Source organism: Ammospiza nelsoni, chromosome 1 (assembly GCF_027579445.1).
Source record: "Ammospiza nelsoni isolate bAmmNel1 chromosome 1, bAmmNel1.pri, whole genome shotgun sequence".
NCBI lineage: Eukaryota > Metazoa > Chordata > Aves > Passeriformes > Passerellidae > Ammospiza > Ammospiza nelsoni.
Window position 1 is genome coordinate 45,707,137 of NC_080633.1, and position 16,687 is coordinate 45,723,823.

A 16,687-nucleotide genomic window follows, 5' to 3' on the forward strand; every position below is an offset into this window, starting at 1 on the left:
TACATAACAGCACAGTTATGGCAGCACCACCTTGGAATGCCATCATTACAGAATTTTGTAGTGGTGGTTTTGTGCAGCTAAGGATGTATCATGAACTGAATATCAGTCTGTTTAAAAGGTGGTAGGAACTGATCCAGAGCTATAATCATGTTCAGCCTATTTAGTCTGTTTAGGCTTAAAGAAGAATAATTTTTCATTTTTTGTTGACCAATCTCAGTGATAAAGACTGAGACAAAAAAATACCTGTATCTGATTTATCTTCATGCATATATGGAGATTTGATTCCACACATATCAGCAGCCATTCAAAAGAGCAATAAATAAATCCTTGTCTGAATATTCTTCTATTTATTTCAGTGCCAAAATACTAGTACCATTCTTCTCTGTACATAAATGACAGACACGTTTGCAATTTACTGGTGAATTTGTTAAAAATATTTTATGTACTGTTGTACTTCACTTTATTTCACCTTAATATTCATGTGCAAAGTTCATACCTTATTTACAATTTTATATACACATTATTGAAAAACAGTGACCCAAATAGCATGGAGAGAAGATTAGGGCTGTGGAGTTAGGAAGTATCCAATTTAAGGTTCATATAAAATTTAATATCTGCTTCCCCCTTCAGCATATGCTTTCTGATATGCTCTTTCATAATAAAATAATTTTCCATAGGATTAGTGCTTCATTTAGTTGATTTCCCCATCACACTGAACTGACATGAGGCAAACACCTTCTATGGAGAATTCCTTTCTAAACAGTTTGTTTACTAAAACTGAGGTTTGTGTTAGGAAAAGTTTAGACTAAACTACTACAGTCATTTAAGACCTAAAGAATCTTCTTTACGATGACAGTTGAAAATATATTTATCATAGAACCCTTATGACTGGCTTAACTACATTCACTAATGTGGAAAGACTATTGTTAATGCTAGATTAAAGTGATAGTAGATTTTAAGTTTTATAAATTGAAATTGCATCGTACTGTTGTATACTGCCATCTTAATCGGTATAAGTCTGAGTCAATGCTCCTGCTGTTGAGTGTTTCATAATATCCAGGGACTCTAGGTTGGTTCAGATAACTGAGAGCTGCTTCTTTTCCTCTTTTCTCTTTCACACCTTTAATTTACCACTTACATGTGCTTCTTCATTTGAGAAGCTCTGTGGTAGTTAAACTGGTTTCTTGAACTGAAAGGTCTCAAGTACACACAATTTTTTTCCTACCTCACTGGTATGTTATAGCTGATACATTACCATTTGAAGAACAGTGTAGAAACCTGCACTAATGGAGTTGTTGGAATGCAGTGCAATTTTATTATTCAATCAAAAAGACAATGAAATATTTCAAATTTATGAAATGTTACAAAAATCACATTTTATGATATATAGCATTATCTATATAGGTGTAAAGGTTATTGGTACTTGCAAGAGTAGTTTGGCTTCCGTACTTCAACCAGAATCCTTTTACTTCTTTTATTGAAAGTCTGTAACAAAAGCATTTTGTAGAAGTTTTTTTTCAGAAATGAAAAAAAACTAAAGTAAATGAGTCCCTTAATGTCAGAGATTGATTTAACAGAGTCCACCAACCAGCAGTGAAAGAGTTGCTAACTGCAGTTATTGCTGGCTAGAGGCTAACTTCACTTAGTGACCCTTTTCATACGTACTTTCAACTTCTATAGATGTTTCTTATTAGTAGCTGCATGTATGTAGGGAAATTTTATCTTCTCATATTAATTACGGAAACAAAACACATGGGAGAGTATAACACAGTCTTGTTACACCAAATCCTGTCCATGGTGCAGAATCTACACAGCAATTTTCTTTGTATAAGTAAATCCTAGGAGGTGTGCATCCATGATACATGCTTAAAAATTACAGAGCTATTCATCCATCCTCTTCCCAAAACCCAAGCATGACCTGTCTAAATAAATTATTTTTTACCAGTGATCTAAGAATTAGAAACTCTCTTTCAGAGAAGACTAATAATAGACTGTTTTTGTAACTGACCTGTAGCCTAGTTTTTATCATCAGTTGATTTCAAATGGGCCTGAGCCGACTAGTGCTGTGACAGAGGATATATTTGTAACAATGCCCTCATGGACAATAAAAAGTCGGATTATATTTTTCATTGTGCAAGTCTTTAGTAATGTAAATTTACATTTTAGTGGAAGACTGTGTCTTACCAGAAGGGAAGAAGTTAAAATATTTTCAATACTCCATATTAAGTTTAGGGATATTTCCTTAGAGGTAATACATCTTTTCTGATGTATTTTAATTCTGTACCATTCTGTTTTTCATCTGAACTCTATTCAATGATTATTGTATGGATTAAAACATCAGGATTAAGATACTCTAATACCCTTTTTTCTTAATATCTTACATCTGCAATGAATTCTGTACTTTAAGTTAAAAGTCCCTGTCAATGAATTATACCAAAGTTGCTGGTTTTTTCTATATAAAAGTATATTAATGTCTGTAATTTTATGGCAGTTTACCAGAGAAAGATTAACTTGGTGGCTTTATAAGAGTGATTATGGCTGAATTTCCATGATTATTCAACTCTTTGTTTAAGGGCTCTAGCAGCAAAATAGACAGAGATGATAGTGTATCTCTGTTCTATATTTTTCCTCTGTGAATGATCTAAACCACATCTTTCTAATTCTCTGTTTTAGGTTGAAGATTCTATTGTCCCACCGCTTGTTTCTTTGGTCCACAGTCAGAATGGTAAGTATAGACATATCAGCTACAGTGTCTATGAATTCCACAGTTTGTTTTAATTATATTTCAGTGTGGTCACATTCTTGGCACTTTTATTTTCAAGAGGAATGGAGACTCTTGAGCTTGCGGTTGCTCTCAGAAACCACATCAGTGCTTTTAAACCACGAAGTCATGGGTGAGGAGAAAGAGGAGAGCCTCAACTCAAACAACAAGCTTCTGTCTCTCATTAGAGATTTACTGCTGCCTCAGTAAGTATAATATTGCTCCAGTGATAGGGAATAACTTGATATGCCAACCATTTTGACAGTGTATTTGTTTTAGCCATCCTTTCTATGTTTAAATGACTAAGTCAAAAGGGGAATAGCAATTAACTGCTGCCAGAGTTCTTTGCCCAGCATCTTCTCCTGGGTTTATTTAGTATTTTTTCATATGCAACACAAACACAACTTCTGTGTGACACTCATTTATGATACTGTGCCTCTGGCTACTTTTGGAGCAAAACAGGATTCCCTCTAGCTTTTGGGCTGTGATTTAAATACTTCTCTTTGTTCTTCTAATACAGTCAGAACATTCTAACTACATCTTTTTTGTCTATTTTTGATATTGTACCTTTATTTAAGATGTTCTGAAAGCATATGGAATGACATAGAAACTTTTTTTAAAGGAACAATACATCATGGATTAATCCTTTGTGATTCACCCAGAGGTTATTGCTTCTAAATTGCTGTCCTTTCCTGCTGCCCCAAGCAGCAGAAAAACCCTACAGCAGAGTAGATGAAATGACAACCTGTAGGCAAGATATGGTCTGGAACTTCATTCACATGGTTTATGGTCAAATGAGGCCTCTCTTTTCATGGCAACTTGCAGGAGAGCATAAAGAGAGCTCTCTGTGTTATGCACACGTTGACTGTGAGCTGGTAACATCTGTGAGTAGAGGGAAGGAACACAAGACAAGTACAGTAGTGATGAGTCATCAGTCGTATTTTACATTATTCTCAGAATGCTGCAGTGTATTTTTCTATGTGGTCCTCAAAAGTTAATAATGGTCAATACTTAGCTGCTCCAAGTGAGAAAATTGTTCACCACCCTTACACTAAATAAGTGGAAAAAGGCTGGAGGAATGAATGCTGGATTATGATCAGAAACCCAGTGTCTTTTCCAAATATGAGACTTTCTCTGCTAATTGAGTAATGTTCTTACAGTTTGAGGACCAATGTTTTATCCATGTAAGGTGTGTAGACTTTTATTTCTGACAGAGAATTGGATGAAAATCTAACAGTTCTGTAGAGAAACTTCAACACCTTTCTTCAAAATTTTTCCTCTGGGCAGTGTAGGGTGTATCAGTACAAATTAAAATGGCAACTGAAAATATTATTTTTAAAATAGAGTATATTTTATTATTAAAAGCATTTTTAAAAGCTGTCAGATAGTTTTCTTCAGATAGGGGAAGAGACCTGAAGTCAAAGGAGAGAGTTCTGTACTTGCTCTGAAGCTTGCCGTTTGTAGACACGTTCATCTTTCACAATGTTTCTCATTGAGCAGGGGGATGTGCGTTTGGAGGGAAGTGTCATGCTAATAACAAACTAGAAGGAAAACAGCCAATTAACTTTTGTCTTCAAGCTTACTAGCTGGAAGGGCTTTTTGGCCTGAGACAAAGTTGGGGACTTCAGCTGTGCCATCTTATCATGCGCTGTGTGGCAGATGAATGAAAAAGGGTCTTAAGAGCAGCTCAGGATCTTGAATCCAGGGTTTAAGTAATTACTCAATCAGTTTCCCCATCTCATTAATAGAGATGAGAAGGAAGAAGTTCTAAGAGTCAGAGTAATCTACTTGTGAAGATAATGTAAAGCTCTATCCCAAGAAATATGGGTTACTTGAAAACTTGAAATCTCTTGAAACTGAGAGCATTGGAGGCTGAAGAGATTTTTGCTGATACTGTTTAGTCTTTCTGTTGTGGGATAAGGGATGGGAAAGAATCCAAGTCAGCTGGAGGACAGTCAAAAGAGGGGAGGTATGTGATGGTCATTTTTTGTGGGTACTCTGTGGAGGGAAGTAGATATTCCCACCCCTTTTGGATCTACTGAGAGCTGTTGAAAATGGAAGGGAGTGACATCTGGTTTTAATATGGGATTTTCTTTTCAGAGAAGATTGTAATATTACACATTTGTGTGTATATTTTATTCCTATAAATATACTTCTCAAATTAATTTGTTTAGCTGTAAAACTGCCCCTTGAAATAGCATGTGGGTCAGTATGAATAAAATATAAGTAGATTTCATTTTGAGATAAATGCAGGAGTTCAGTGATAACTACTTTTTTCGTCATCTTCTGCATCATCAATAAAATGGTAATTTCATTAAATATTTGTGCATTTATAGATTACAAAGTTAGCTTCTTCATAGGGTTTTGATTGAATTGAATGAAACAGTGTCATTAAATTTCAGTTCATTGAAAGATTATTTTCCTGAAGGTTTCATAACCAAGATGAAACCTGCAGCTATAGACTGTGAATAGATGGCAAGTGCTTTATATCCAGATTTTTAAATAAAAAATGGAAACATCAGCTCTATTTCATTTTAATTTTTTAACATTCCTAGTTTTCTATCATTAAAAATTGAGCCATAATCAGCAAAGAGAAGTGTGTAAAAAAAGTTATATTTCATTTGAAGGTTTGTGTAGGTTGTTCTCAGTAGACTACCAAGCCAGTTCTGCAAGTATGAAATCCAGGATGCTTGGTATAATATTCTTTTTTTAAGAGCTTAAGAGAGTCTACATCCCTAAATCTTTAGTTCCTTTTGCCAAGGTTGTTTATAGAAAAGATTAACAAAATAACTCCTTATAATGTAGCACCTGAAGTTCACAAAACCTTTGTAAAATGCCCCCTACAGCTACTTGTGGGGGGGATAGAATGTAAGAGGATAAAGATAGTGCAGAAGGCAATCTCACCCCTGATGAGTTTCAGCTGTACTAATCACCAAAGATTAAGAACAGGCCTGCCCTCAATAGACCACAGCTGTGTCCAATAAGAATGAGGGCTACAAAAGAGTGGGTCAGCTGGGTGAGAAGAGAGCTGGAGCTTGTTGGCTGTGCTGTGAGGAGGGAGGAGTCAGTGCTGTGAAGAGATACCCATGAGAAATCACAAAAAAAGTATGGAACTTTTGCAATAAGATAACAACAGCTGCTGTTACTAAACTGTTCTGTGTTAAGTGGCAGTGAAATCATTTGATGACTCATTTGTTTAAGAAAGTATCTCAAGCATAGCATATTTTCCCTCTTGAGAAGATTCATATATTCATAGCTCCTAATGGCCTTTATTTAGTCAATGTGTTTATATTAATTGCTAAGACATTGACTCTAGTTATCTGTGTTTTCTCATGTGGTATTTGGTTTGATGGATCACTGCACCTTCCCTTAGAAATATCCTTTCCTACTATTGTTTTGGGAGAGGAGAGCAGAGAGTTGCAAGGAAAAGGAAGTGAAGTGAGACTCTTTTATTGAACCTCAAGAAATGAGGATGCTAAGTGTGCTAAGTAATAACAGTGTCTCTTAGGCGTAATACATAGAAAGCTTAAAGCTGTTAAGGTGGACCTTGTTTAGGGAACATATTGATGTGTTTGTGTAAACAAGTATATTGCCAAGTGTCTGATTTTTAAGCTAGCATGGCTGATTCATTCATTTGTAACTGCTGTTAGGAATTACAGTTTTGGAGACTTAAATCCACATCTTAGGCAGTAAAAGATGACTCCTGTTATCTGAGTCACCTGATAGCATCTTTGATTGCCTCAGAAGATTTAGTATGGGCTCTGAAAAAAACCAAAGTTGCAAGTCCCATTATGTTTGGTAGGAATATATATTGCTCATATGTAGGGCTCTTGGGATCAGTGTCTGCTAATGTATTATAGCATTTTCTTATTTTAAGAGACTTTTTGTTGGCTAGTGAGAAAGGGTTTTCTTTGGGGAGCTGGAGTATGTTCTTTGTAAAAGAGAAAGCTTAATCACTCAAGACCTGAAGCCAACACTGACTTGTAACTGATAGTTTTGTAGGTACTCTAATGTGGTTTGCAACCCTACAGTTGCACATTCAAGTGTGTAGTAGCCATGACGCATTGCCCATAGGCTGTGTGCTTGTGTAGGAGTGTTAGCCCTTGTGAGCAGCTCCCACAGGCCACATCAAGACTGCGTGGCTGGTGTGCTTGTCCCTCCTTGTCATAGGCAAGCAAACCTCTCCCTCTGGATTTCCTTCCTGCACGTGTCAGAGTGCTGAGGTGTGGTGTCTACAGAGAGGGGAAGAGCTAACACGGTAGGTACATGCTAGCATGAAGGTGGTGGGAAGTGATCCAGATTGCTTGGTTCAGACAGCACTAGGGATCTCAAAATGTGAAGTAAAATTTTCAGTGATTTGCATGATTCCCCCTTCCTCTTACCAGAACGCTGAAGTTTTTTATTTTGTGGAAGCATTTTGTTGCTCATAACTTGGTAACATACCATGTTTTCTTACAATTAATCCTTTTGTTTGTTCTTGATTTATTCTTCATGAGTGTTGTTTGGGTCTTTTGCAAATGAAGGGATTTACACTTCCTGTTCTATTACTTCCACGTATTTGGAGTAGGACTAGTTGAAGTCAAAGACGGTGTTTTGATATAACTGACTCTCATTTTCTATGCTTGCATGTTTCTTACTTGCATCATTGTATCCTACTGTCATCCACATACATTTTTGTTTAAATACAGAAAATCAGCCCTGTATGTTGGGTGGGCATCACTAGAATGTTAGTAGCAACAGCAAGGTCCATTTTGTTTTTCACCAGCCTGTTTTCCCTTACCAAGATTTCCATGAAGTGATACTTGGAAATGTTTTGAAGAGGTTTTTCTTGGATTATTTTCTGCCACAGCTCTCAAGAAACTTTTATATTCTTTTGGTCTATATGACTTGGAGAATGAAAGTATGCTGCAGTGAAAGCAATATTTTTGGAAATTTCAGATAAAATATAAACCTCAATGTGAGTTTCTCTCAATTTTGAGGAAAATTACCATGTATACAAAATATAGAGCTTAATCATATATAATTTGGTTGATCGTGTTCCTAAGCACTCAATAAATCTTCTACCTGATATTTTGAGGCTCATTTACTACTTGTCTCTTGAAGAATAGATTTTTTTAATGTGAAAAATAATATAGATCAATAAATAGGTCTTGCACCTCTAGACAAGGTGAATATTTTATAAATGTTTTACTATAATTTATAGTTATAAAACCTGAATGTTTTCGATATATATAACCTGAAAATCTGTATATGTACACACATATACACAGAAGCATGTGTATACATATTTTAATATTATATCTCTCTCTGAAAACACATTCTCTTATTAATGGTGCTTTTAAATTTATTCTGATGCTGGTTTTAAAATACTATTTCTGAGTGAGTCTTGTTTGTTGCTTTGTAAAATTTGAAACAGCCTTGTATTTCCATTATAGTTATAAAGTTTGGAAATGGGAAATGATCAATTTTTAGTATCAATTTTTGATGTATATCTCTTGACTTCTTTTCCTCCACTCTTCCTGCCCCTTTCCCCCCTTCCCTTTCAGGTATGAGCACATTCTGCTGGCTCCAGACCCAATACCAATGTATGCTCTGAAACTGCTGGTGGCCCTGACTGACCGCAGCCCTGCTTCTGCGAGGTGATACAACTACACATTCTCTGTTGCTCTTGGTTCCTTTTCTTTCAATCTCTCCTTTCCTATTAGGGATCAGCAATAACAGATATCACTATTGTACTTCTTTGACTAGCACTATGATTTAGAAAAATCATTGGAGAGTTTTTCTTATAGAACGCATCTTACATCTTTTGTGTCAGTTTATATGATCCTGGTTATTTTAATCTGAATTTAGCCAATGATACACTAGAGACAATATCTGAAGAATTTTAATGTTAAAAATTACCTTTAAAAATGTAAAAAAATCCCAAAGCAAACCTAAAACCTTATCAAAATTGTTCTTCAACTAAACATATTTGTGACTAGGACAAAGGTAGTATGTTTCTAAATGTTTACACCAATCAATTCACTTGAAAACTGGTCAATTCTCCTGCAAATATATCTACCCTTAAAATTCCTGAATACAAATTTTAATTTTTGATATAGGTAGACTCAGTATGTTTAGACATATCTTAATATCTCTTCCTTCTTTTTTCAAGATTTAGACGGTGATGGACAGGAAAAAAATAAAAAACTGTGTCATACATACAACTTAAACTGTGTGAGTTGATAGTAATAAGGAGGGATCTCTCCGTCTTCCTGGATATGCCCAAAAATGTGGTTATTCTTGTCATTGGCTATTGTCTCTTTGCGATGTCTGATAGCGTTGTGGCTCAGAGGTTGATAAGCATTGTACTGACTTGCTTTGATTGATTGAAATGAGCACAAGGAAAAAAAACCAAGGAAATTTAATTTGTTTTCCCGCTTTTTATTACTAAAGATGAAGCATCCTGTTTTAATCACTTATGATGCTACTGGGAATGGTGCTTTACTATACTAGCAGACTACAAATTAACTAGGAAATAGGGAGGCTTGAGATTTTAAATGTTTTGAATTGTATAAAACAGTTTTCGCTGCTTATGCTACTGTAGGATATTATGTATTCTAGAAACAAGTAGAACAGCTTTTCATATTTAGATTTAACACATGGATATTCTAGTACTGTAAGAATTATGAAGAATACTTGTGTAACCATAATGCTGGTTATATTAGCAGCACATTTCCTCTTCCTACTGAATTTGCTTTATCTGAGAAATCGTATGTATTTGCCATTATGTATGGCACAATCTACCAATGTAGGTAGATCGTGGATGCGCACTCATCCTCATGGTCATCTGGCATCAAACAGGGATATTTTCTTAATATTATTAAAGAGCAGATGTGGTTAATCAATGAACTATTAATAATTTGAAATACCAGTATGTCCAGCACTCTTCTTTAAGGATTGGCTATCAGATTCCAGATTCTAACCCATCTGTAATTGTTGTGTTTCCCACATACTTTACAAGTCCTCTTTTACTTTCACTAAATCATGTGTTTGGCTGGGTTTCTAAATAAGCACAGTTTAGGCAATTCCCTTGGTCTATCTTTTTCCTTATTATTTGGCTTCCCCATAAATTTTGCAGGAAGTAGCCAATGCTTCGAAAGCATGAGAAAGGTGAATAATATATTCATGTTCATACAAATTGCTGGTGAACAAAATGGAAACCAGGTACATGCTATGGTGAGCACTATATGGCAATCGGTTCTGTTTTGGTTCAATGAGTAATTAATCAGTATTCATGAAGCTCAAAATTACTCAAGGCATAGGCTCTCTTTTGCTCCTTTCATTAGACATATGGAAAGTATCTGCAAAAATTGTGATGGAGAGTAAATAAATAACACTAGACACAGATCCTGTGGGATTTAATTTGTTCCTGGTGAAAAAACTCTACTGAATTTTAGTACTGATGAGAGTGATGTGAGTCACTGCATTGAGTCTCTGTGGCTTCTTCAAGCTTACATTTTACCCCCAATGCTTAGCTTTCAAGGATGGATGATTTCTCCTGCAATTTTAAATGAATGAAAGCAGTAGTAGCAAAAAGATTGAAAAATGCCAAAATGTTAAATTAGTGTTTACCGTGCTGTTGCAATGTGTCTTGAAAGTAGTTAATATTATTGTTTTGATGTAAAGAGTGAATTGGGAGGAGGGCAAGGACTAGTGTGTGCTTTTAGTTTGTTCCGTATGATAGCTTGTTCTCAGGCATGTTCACCTAACAGATTCTTGCCTTCTTGCTCTCCCTTTAATAGTTCTACCAATTTTCTTGCATCTAATTTCTTCTTACCATCAGCTCAGTATTTACCTGTGTGCTCCCTGACTGAGGCATCTGAGTTTGAGCAGTTCTTATTTTAGCACTTGAAAGGAGACAGATAAACTCAATTTTTTTTTGTTTCCTTTTTTTCATAGCTGATACTGTAAATTAGTTAAATTGTAATATCAGAGGAAAGAGATTTAATCTTCCTCCTACTATTTTTGGGCATTTCTGCTTTCTGTTGCAGGTTGTTTGCTATATATGGCATAGACACAGATACTCAAGTTATGATTTTGATGTTTTTTAAGCTTACGATAAAATAGTGTAGTTACAATACATGTTTTGAATTTCTTTAATTAGCATTTTATAAGAATACAAAAACCACTTTGTACTCTTTGCCATTGCTCCACTGTTGAGGTAATTTTTAATATTCTCTGTTGTAGGAGCTCTTCCACTCCATTGCTTTTCAATTTAGCAGTGAAAAACTCTAGTGATATCCCATTAGTCGTGTTGCTGAATTAGATCTCTCACCAATCTAAGTTCTCTCTTGTGTAAGACGGTAGCTGTACAAAACCCCAACTTTAATGTGTTTCTGTGGACACTTTTAATAATTTGGACATCTAACCATATGAGCATCCACAGGAAGAAAATCCAGTTTCAGAAAAGGATGAGTCTTTTCTTGTCTGTTTTGACCTGAATGGGTTAGAGTATAATTGAAACAGATACCCTTTTAGATGGGTATCAGATAACAATTGCTGTCTGATACAACCTCATTTAGAGTTTACTAAGAAAATAGTAGATGTTGGAAGAGTGAGCTTTGAACTGAATTTGTCTATCAGTTGCCTGTTTTATACTTGGCTCAAAGTAAATAGTCTGGCTTTAAACCTTCTAGTAATATTCTATTGTGGCTCTCCTAAATACTTGTTGCCTTGTCTTCTTCAAGAATTTGTAGTGGTTTGTAACAAGAAAAATTGTGAACATTAAAACCAGTGTGAGATTTAATAGCAGAGTTGATATGTTGATACTTAGCTATATTGAGACTGCTGATTTCTAAAGAAATCACTGATATTAAGGATAGTTAAAGAAAATTAAGCTTTAGTTAATGATTAATTTCTGGACTACTCTGAATTTGCATTATTTTTTTCCCTTTGCATTAATTGTTCTTGATGAATTGTACCTGTGTGTAAAGAGTTTTTGGAGGAATAGAACTTCTCACAGTGGGAGCAAAGGTCTGCAGCAGGCTGAGGTGTGATTTAACCATGCCAAGTCTGCATTCAGAAAGAACAGTATCATAGGTAGCTTGTCCTTCTGTGTGTTTGGCAACTTAATGTATAGGTTATATGCATGGATAGGAAGCCAGACATAATCTGTGGTGAGTTAGGGGGATTTTTGGTTCCTGCTTTGAGTCTTTTATGCTCTTTGCTGTGGTCTGTACCATCAGATTGCTAGGTTTTTTCCTAGTAGTGGCGGTTTTTTTGTGAATTTCTTAGTTTCTCTTATAACTATGGTATACCTATACCTGTATGATGCTGTTAAATGTTTTGACTGTTGTAATAGAATCTATACTGTGCTTCTCCAGGAAACTTTTACTGGATCATGATTCTTAAGCTGCCTTTTTGCCTTACAAAGAACCTTACAGAATGTAGCTGTGTGCTCTCTTAGGCAGCTGCTTGGCCTACCTTTAGTCAGAAACTCATAGCATTTGGTGACATTAATGTGTCTGAAAGCTAAACCTTCTGAACTATGGAGTCTGAATTTTTGGGGTTGCTAAAATAGACAATTTTGGTTTCAAGGAAGAGAGACAGTAAAGGTAATAGAACAGAAGTGGAGGGTGGAATGTCAGATAATGCATCAGATAATGATCATGGAAGTGGGACACATTCCAGTATTCTATTAAGGGCATTTCCTGAAGGAGAAACACCTAACTAAGAACTAAGGCACCCTTCTTAGATGTATGATGAAGGATAGGGAACCAAATTAAGGAACCTTTCTCACCTCCTAGCCTTAAAAATAAGTCTTCCAGATAAACATTAGGCTGCACTAAAAAAGAAGAAAAGTAATCAGAAACCAAACCAGGAAGGTGCTGAAGAGCAACAACAAAAAAACTTGCTGCTTCTAAACACCACAGATCTAGTACCTGTGAAGATGATAGATGGATCAACCTCATACGTTGCAGCAAATTGTCCTGACTAATCAAAGTAACCATTGTAGTGTCTTTGGAATCATCAAGGAATTGTCCAATTTTCAAACATTGTTAATGCTACTTTTTGTACCTATGCATTATCTCTTAAAGACTGTTAAAGGCATATTGTAGGGTAGCTGTTAAGAAGTCTTTTCATACACTATTATGGTCTACATCAGTGGATCAATTTAGTTATGTTCCACTATATTCTGAAATGGTTTCAAATCTTTGCTCTTGATTTCAAAAAACAAACAGTAAAAAACCCCAAACAAACCCAAAACCAAACTCTTTGGAGTTCAGTGTGTTGCTTTTAATAATTTGTTGATGTTATGCATAGATTGTCTTTGAACCTGATGTAGTTTCTTTGCCACTATACTAGAGGTCTAGTGCTTTAGTCCTTCCCTTGATTAATATGAGCTTATGCTAATTGCTTTAAAATACTTTGTTCTTCTCATTAGTCATTTTAATTTCCTAGTTTATGGTTGAAATGCTAATTTTAAAAAGTAGGTCTATTTCCTTCTATATTACTTCTCTGTTTTTATGTGTTGTTTTACTTTCTATAATGAATATGAATAAAATAAAGTAGTTCTGATAACAGGTAAGCCTTAGGGCCTAGTCCAGCTGAACTGAGCAGTAGAACTACATGTTAGAGGTGCAGTACATTAGTGAGAAAATCACAATCCAGATGGATTGAGAGAGATTTCCAGAGGATTAAACTGTTTTATTAGAACTTTAGGGAATGTTTATGTAGATTTAGAACCTGATTTTGGTTTTGATTATGCTAGTTTCACATCTATGAAAATTGAGTTGTAAAAACCCAGATTTTCCTTTTAGAGCAGTAATGGTAATGTAAAACAGCAGAGAATTTTTATGATCTTGCTGTTCCTATTGTTGGGTGTAATGTTTGCATATATGCTGCTTTATCGAAAAACATCAGGCAGAAAGACTTGCCCAGAAACAGACTCTTGAAATGTTTTGTGTCAGCTAATAACAGTGTTGTCAAGTTGCACATCATTGTAATTCATATCAAAGGCAGTGGTCAGAGTTCATTATTGCAAGGGAGTTCTCATAGTCAAGTCATGTACAGACTGTAATACTAATCACCATTTTTAATGTAAAACACAACTCCTTAGTGTTGCATTTTATAAAAGCTCCCCTTTAGTAAAGAAATAAGCTATTAACCTTAAACCTGTAATTTTGTTTCCTCTTTCGTGTTGCTGATCAATTACTGAATGTCTAAATTGTAAAAATGTGAGAGAAATATTTGATGTTGCTGTTAAGTGAATTTTTGAAACGAGTCATATTGGAAAGTTCAAATTATGTAAAGCATTAAAAAGGAGCAAATACCATTCATTCTTGTTTTTTTTTTTTTTTTTTACTTTCAATAGCGAATTTTTTGCTTTGTAAATAAAAGTACCAAATCAGGAGGAGTCAGCTGGTTGGGTTGCTACAGCTGGAGCTGCAGACTTGAGTGAATTCAGTTCTGCCATGAATCATCTGGTCAGCATGAAAGAAATCTAAACCACTGTCCAGTCCATTCTCTTGTGTTCAATAGTAGGTGCCCAGAGAAAACTACAGGAAGGAGTCAAGTGTGTGGAAATACTTTCTGGAGGCTTTCTCAGCCACCTCTGAGGGTTTTTTTCAGAACCCATGTAAGATGGTCTTGTGTTCTGTAGATGGTAGCTATTGAGGAGTAATCTTCATTTCATTTATGTGGACTAAAAGAGATATTTCACAAGTCACTTTCAGTATATGTTGTTCTATTACATAACCACATGTATATAAAGATTTATCATCTTCAGGTATTTTCTTTTTATTTCTTTGTCTGATCTGATCACTTGCCATTTAATTTTATGCCATCATGTTACAGTTAAGAAGTATAGTACTTCATAAGTTTCTGGAATATTTCTCCTTTAGCTGTCTCCCCCAGCCTTTGCAATGTGAACAGCTATGCCTATTTTTAAAGAGTCCTTAGTAGGGTTCAAAAATCTATTGTGGATTTGACATTTAAAATTATTATCTTGGTTATTGCTCTGTGCATGTCCACCAGTTCTGTTCTGCAGAATAATTTCTACTCATTTGTTCAGCTTAGAATGTGTGTAATATCCAGATTTCCACACCCTCCCATCCAACTTTTCTCTAAAGATTCTCTCTGATAACACATTTTCTATCTTTTTAAGGTATCAAACCTCTAACAAAAAGCCTTTTGTGTTTAGTGTCCTGGAGTAGGTTTTTGTTTTGCAAGAAAGTAATTTAGGATTTCCTAGAAAAACAGATCTTGCGTATTGTTGGACAGCAAAATTGGAGGCACAGTCTCATTCTGAAAATTATTACTGTATTAAAAATACAGATTGTACTGATAACAAGTCTTTTAAAATCAGATCACCAGTTATTTTGAGCCAGCATTGTTTATTTATGTATAGTTTTAAATGTGATGGAAATAGTTAGTATTGTTATTTAGTATTATGATTTGCATATGTATATCATGATTCTGAATGTTTTCCGCACTGGGTAGGACCTAATTTAATATAAATTATGTAAGTCTATGAAGAACCAAAATACTTTTGAATCAGAATAACATTCTATGAAATAAATCCTGTAGCTAAACTCCTCTTTCACCAGCTTTAAAACAATTCCTTTGTAAAACTATGTAAGGCAGTCACTCTCTTGCTTGAGCACATATATGCAAAGTTGGGATAAATCAACTTAAAGCTTTGTCTTAATGAAGTGCTTGATGTGACTTTATGCTTTAGCTAAGCTATGTGTATAATTTTCATTCAAGGCTGCAGCTTTTTATTGTTTCAGTCATAAAGGTTGGCAAGTGACCTTTAAGAACGGACCTATTGGCTCTAGTTCCTTCTTAGCTTATCTCAGCAGAAAGTCCAGCTGACTTTGTAGTGCTGTAGCTGGGACCATTTTCCACTGTTTGAAAACAATTGTTTCATAACTTACCCTCTACCACAAAAGCAGCTTTCTAGGTTCTACCTAAACTAGGATTGCTTGGCTATTCTTGGTATTTGATTGTATTTTACTGCTAATGTGTTCACAGTTTACATGCTGCTTATGTAGCAAAGTGAGCAGCTTTTGCTGGGGTAAGTAGTTCCAATAAGCCCTAAGCATAAGTAGGCTTGTGCTGGCAAAACTTCATTTTGTCAGTATGATTGCTGTTATAGTAGCTGTGCTTTTTGGGAGTCTGTGGTGTTTAACAAACTTTCTTTACATTCAGTATTGTTATATCTACATCAGCAAAATTCTGTTTTGAAGGCATGGACTAGGCTTTTAATTTAACTGGTAGATTTGGCTCTGGAAATGAACCTCAAATATAATAAGTCATCCTATCTGTAATCACGGCACTCTCTTATGACCTGGCTGTGTCCAAGCTGCCATAACTGTCTATTTAAGGGTTATTAGATGGCCCAGAGGACATTAGCTTTCATGTTCTCCTGACCTATTAAAGTAATTTGTTTCTGTTGCATGTGGAAAAAAATTTCCTTCAATTTAATAAGAAGAGAAAATGTCCTTAAATTTAAGCTTCTAAACTTAGAAATAATGAGTTTCTTTCCTTACCTAAACTCTTTTCCCTCCTTTGAGTGTGACATTTCTGTATGCAAGAAAAAATGAACATATTTGTTTGAACAAGGCTATTACTTATTTTTGTTAAATGTCTACATGTGGGTGCATTAGAGGATACTGTTTTGTTATGTTTTGAACAGTTTAGGAGGTGTGTTTTACTTGTCTCCATATCTACATGCCAGTACTGTACAATGCAGCAGATCATCTTATTCCCACCCTTAACTCATATAGATTCTATGTCATAAAATCATTTACATTTAGCTGAAGGCAAGGATCAGAGAAATAGAAAAAACAGTACAAAAAAGTAAACCATTATTCATATATAAGGCATATATCTGCATTACTTAGAAGTAATTCTGAGTTGTTCATAGATACTGTTGTTCTC

The 16,687-nt window shown here is 35.1% G+C and overlaps 1 protein-coding gene across 1 annotated transcript in view; it reads left to right on the forward strand.

Moving 5' to 3' along the window:
* The window catches only part of ULK4 (unc-51 like kinase 4), a 210,172-nt gene that overhangs the window by 76,366 nt on the left and 117,119 nt on the right, over positions 1–16,687 (forward strand). Inside the window, exons 28-30 of the mRNA XM_059474664.1 lie at positions 2,674–2,725; positions 2,823–2,967; positions 8,308–8,400. Of these exons, the coding sequence (XP_059330647.1) occupies positions 2,674–2,725; positions 2,823–2,967; positions 8,308–8,400 (290 nt within the window). The remainder of the gene's footprint in view (positions 1–2,673; positions 2,726–2,822; positions 2,968–8,307; positions 8,401–16,687) is intronic.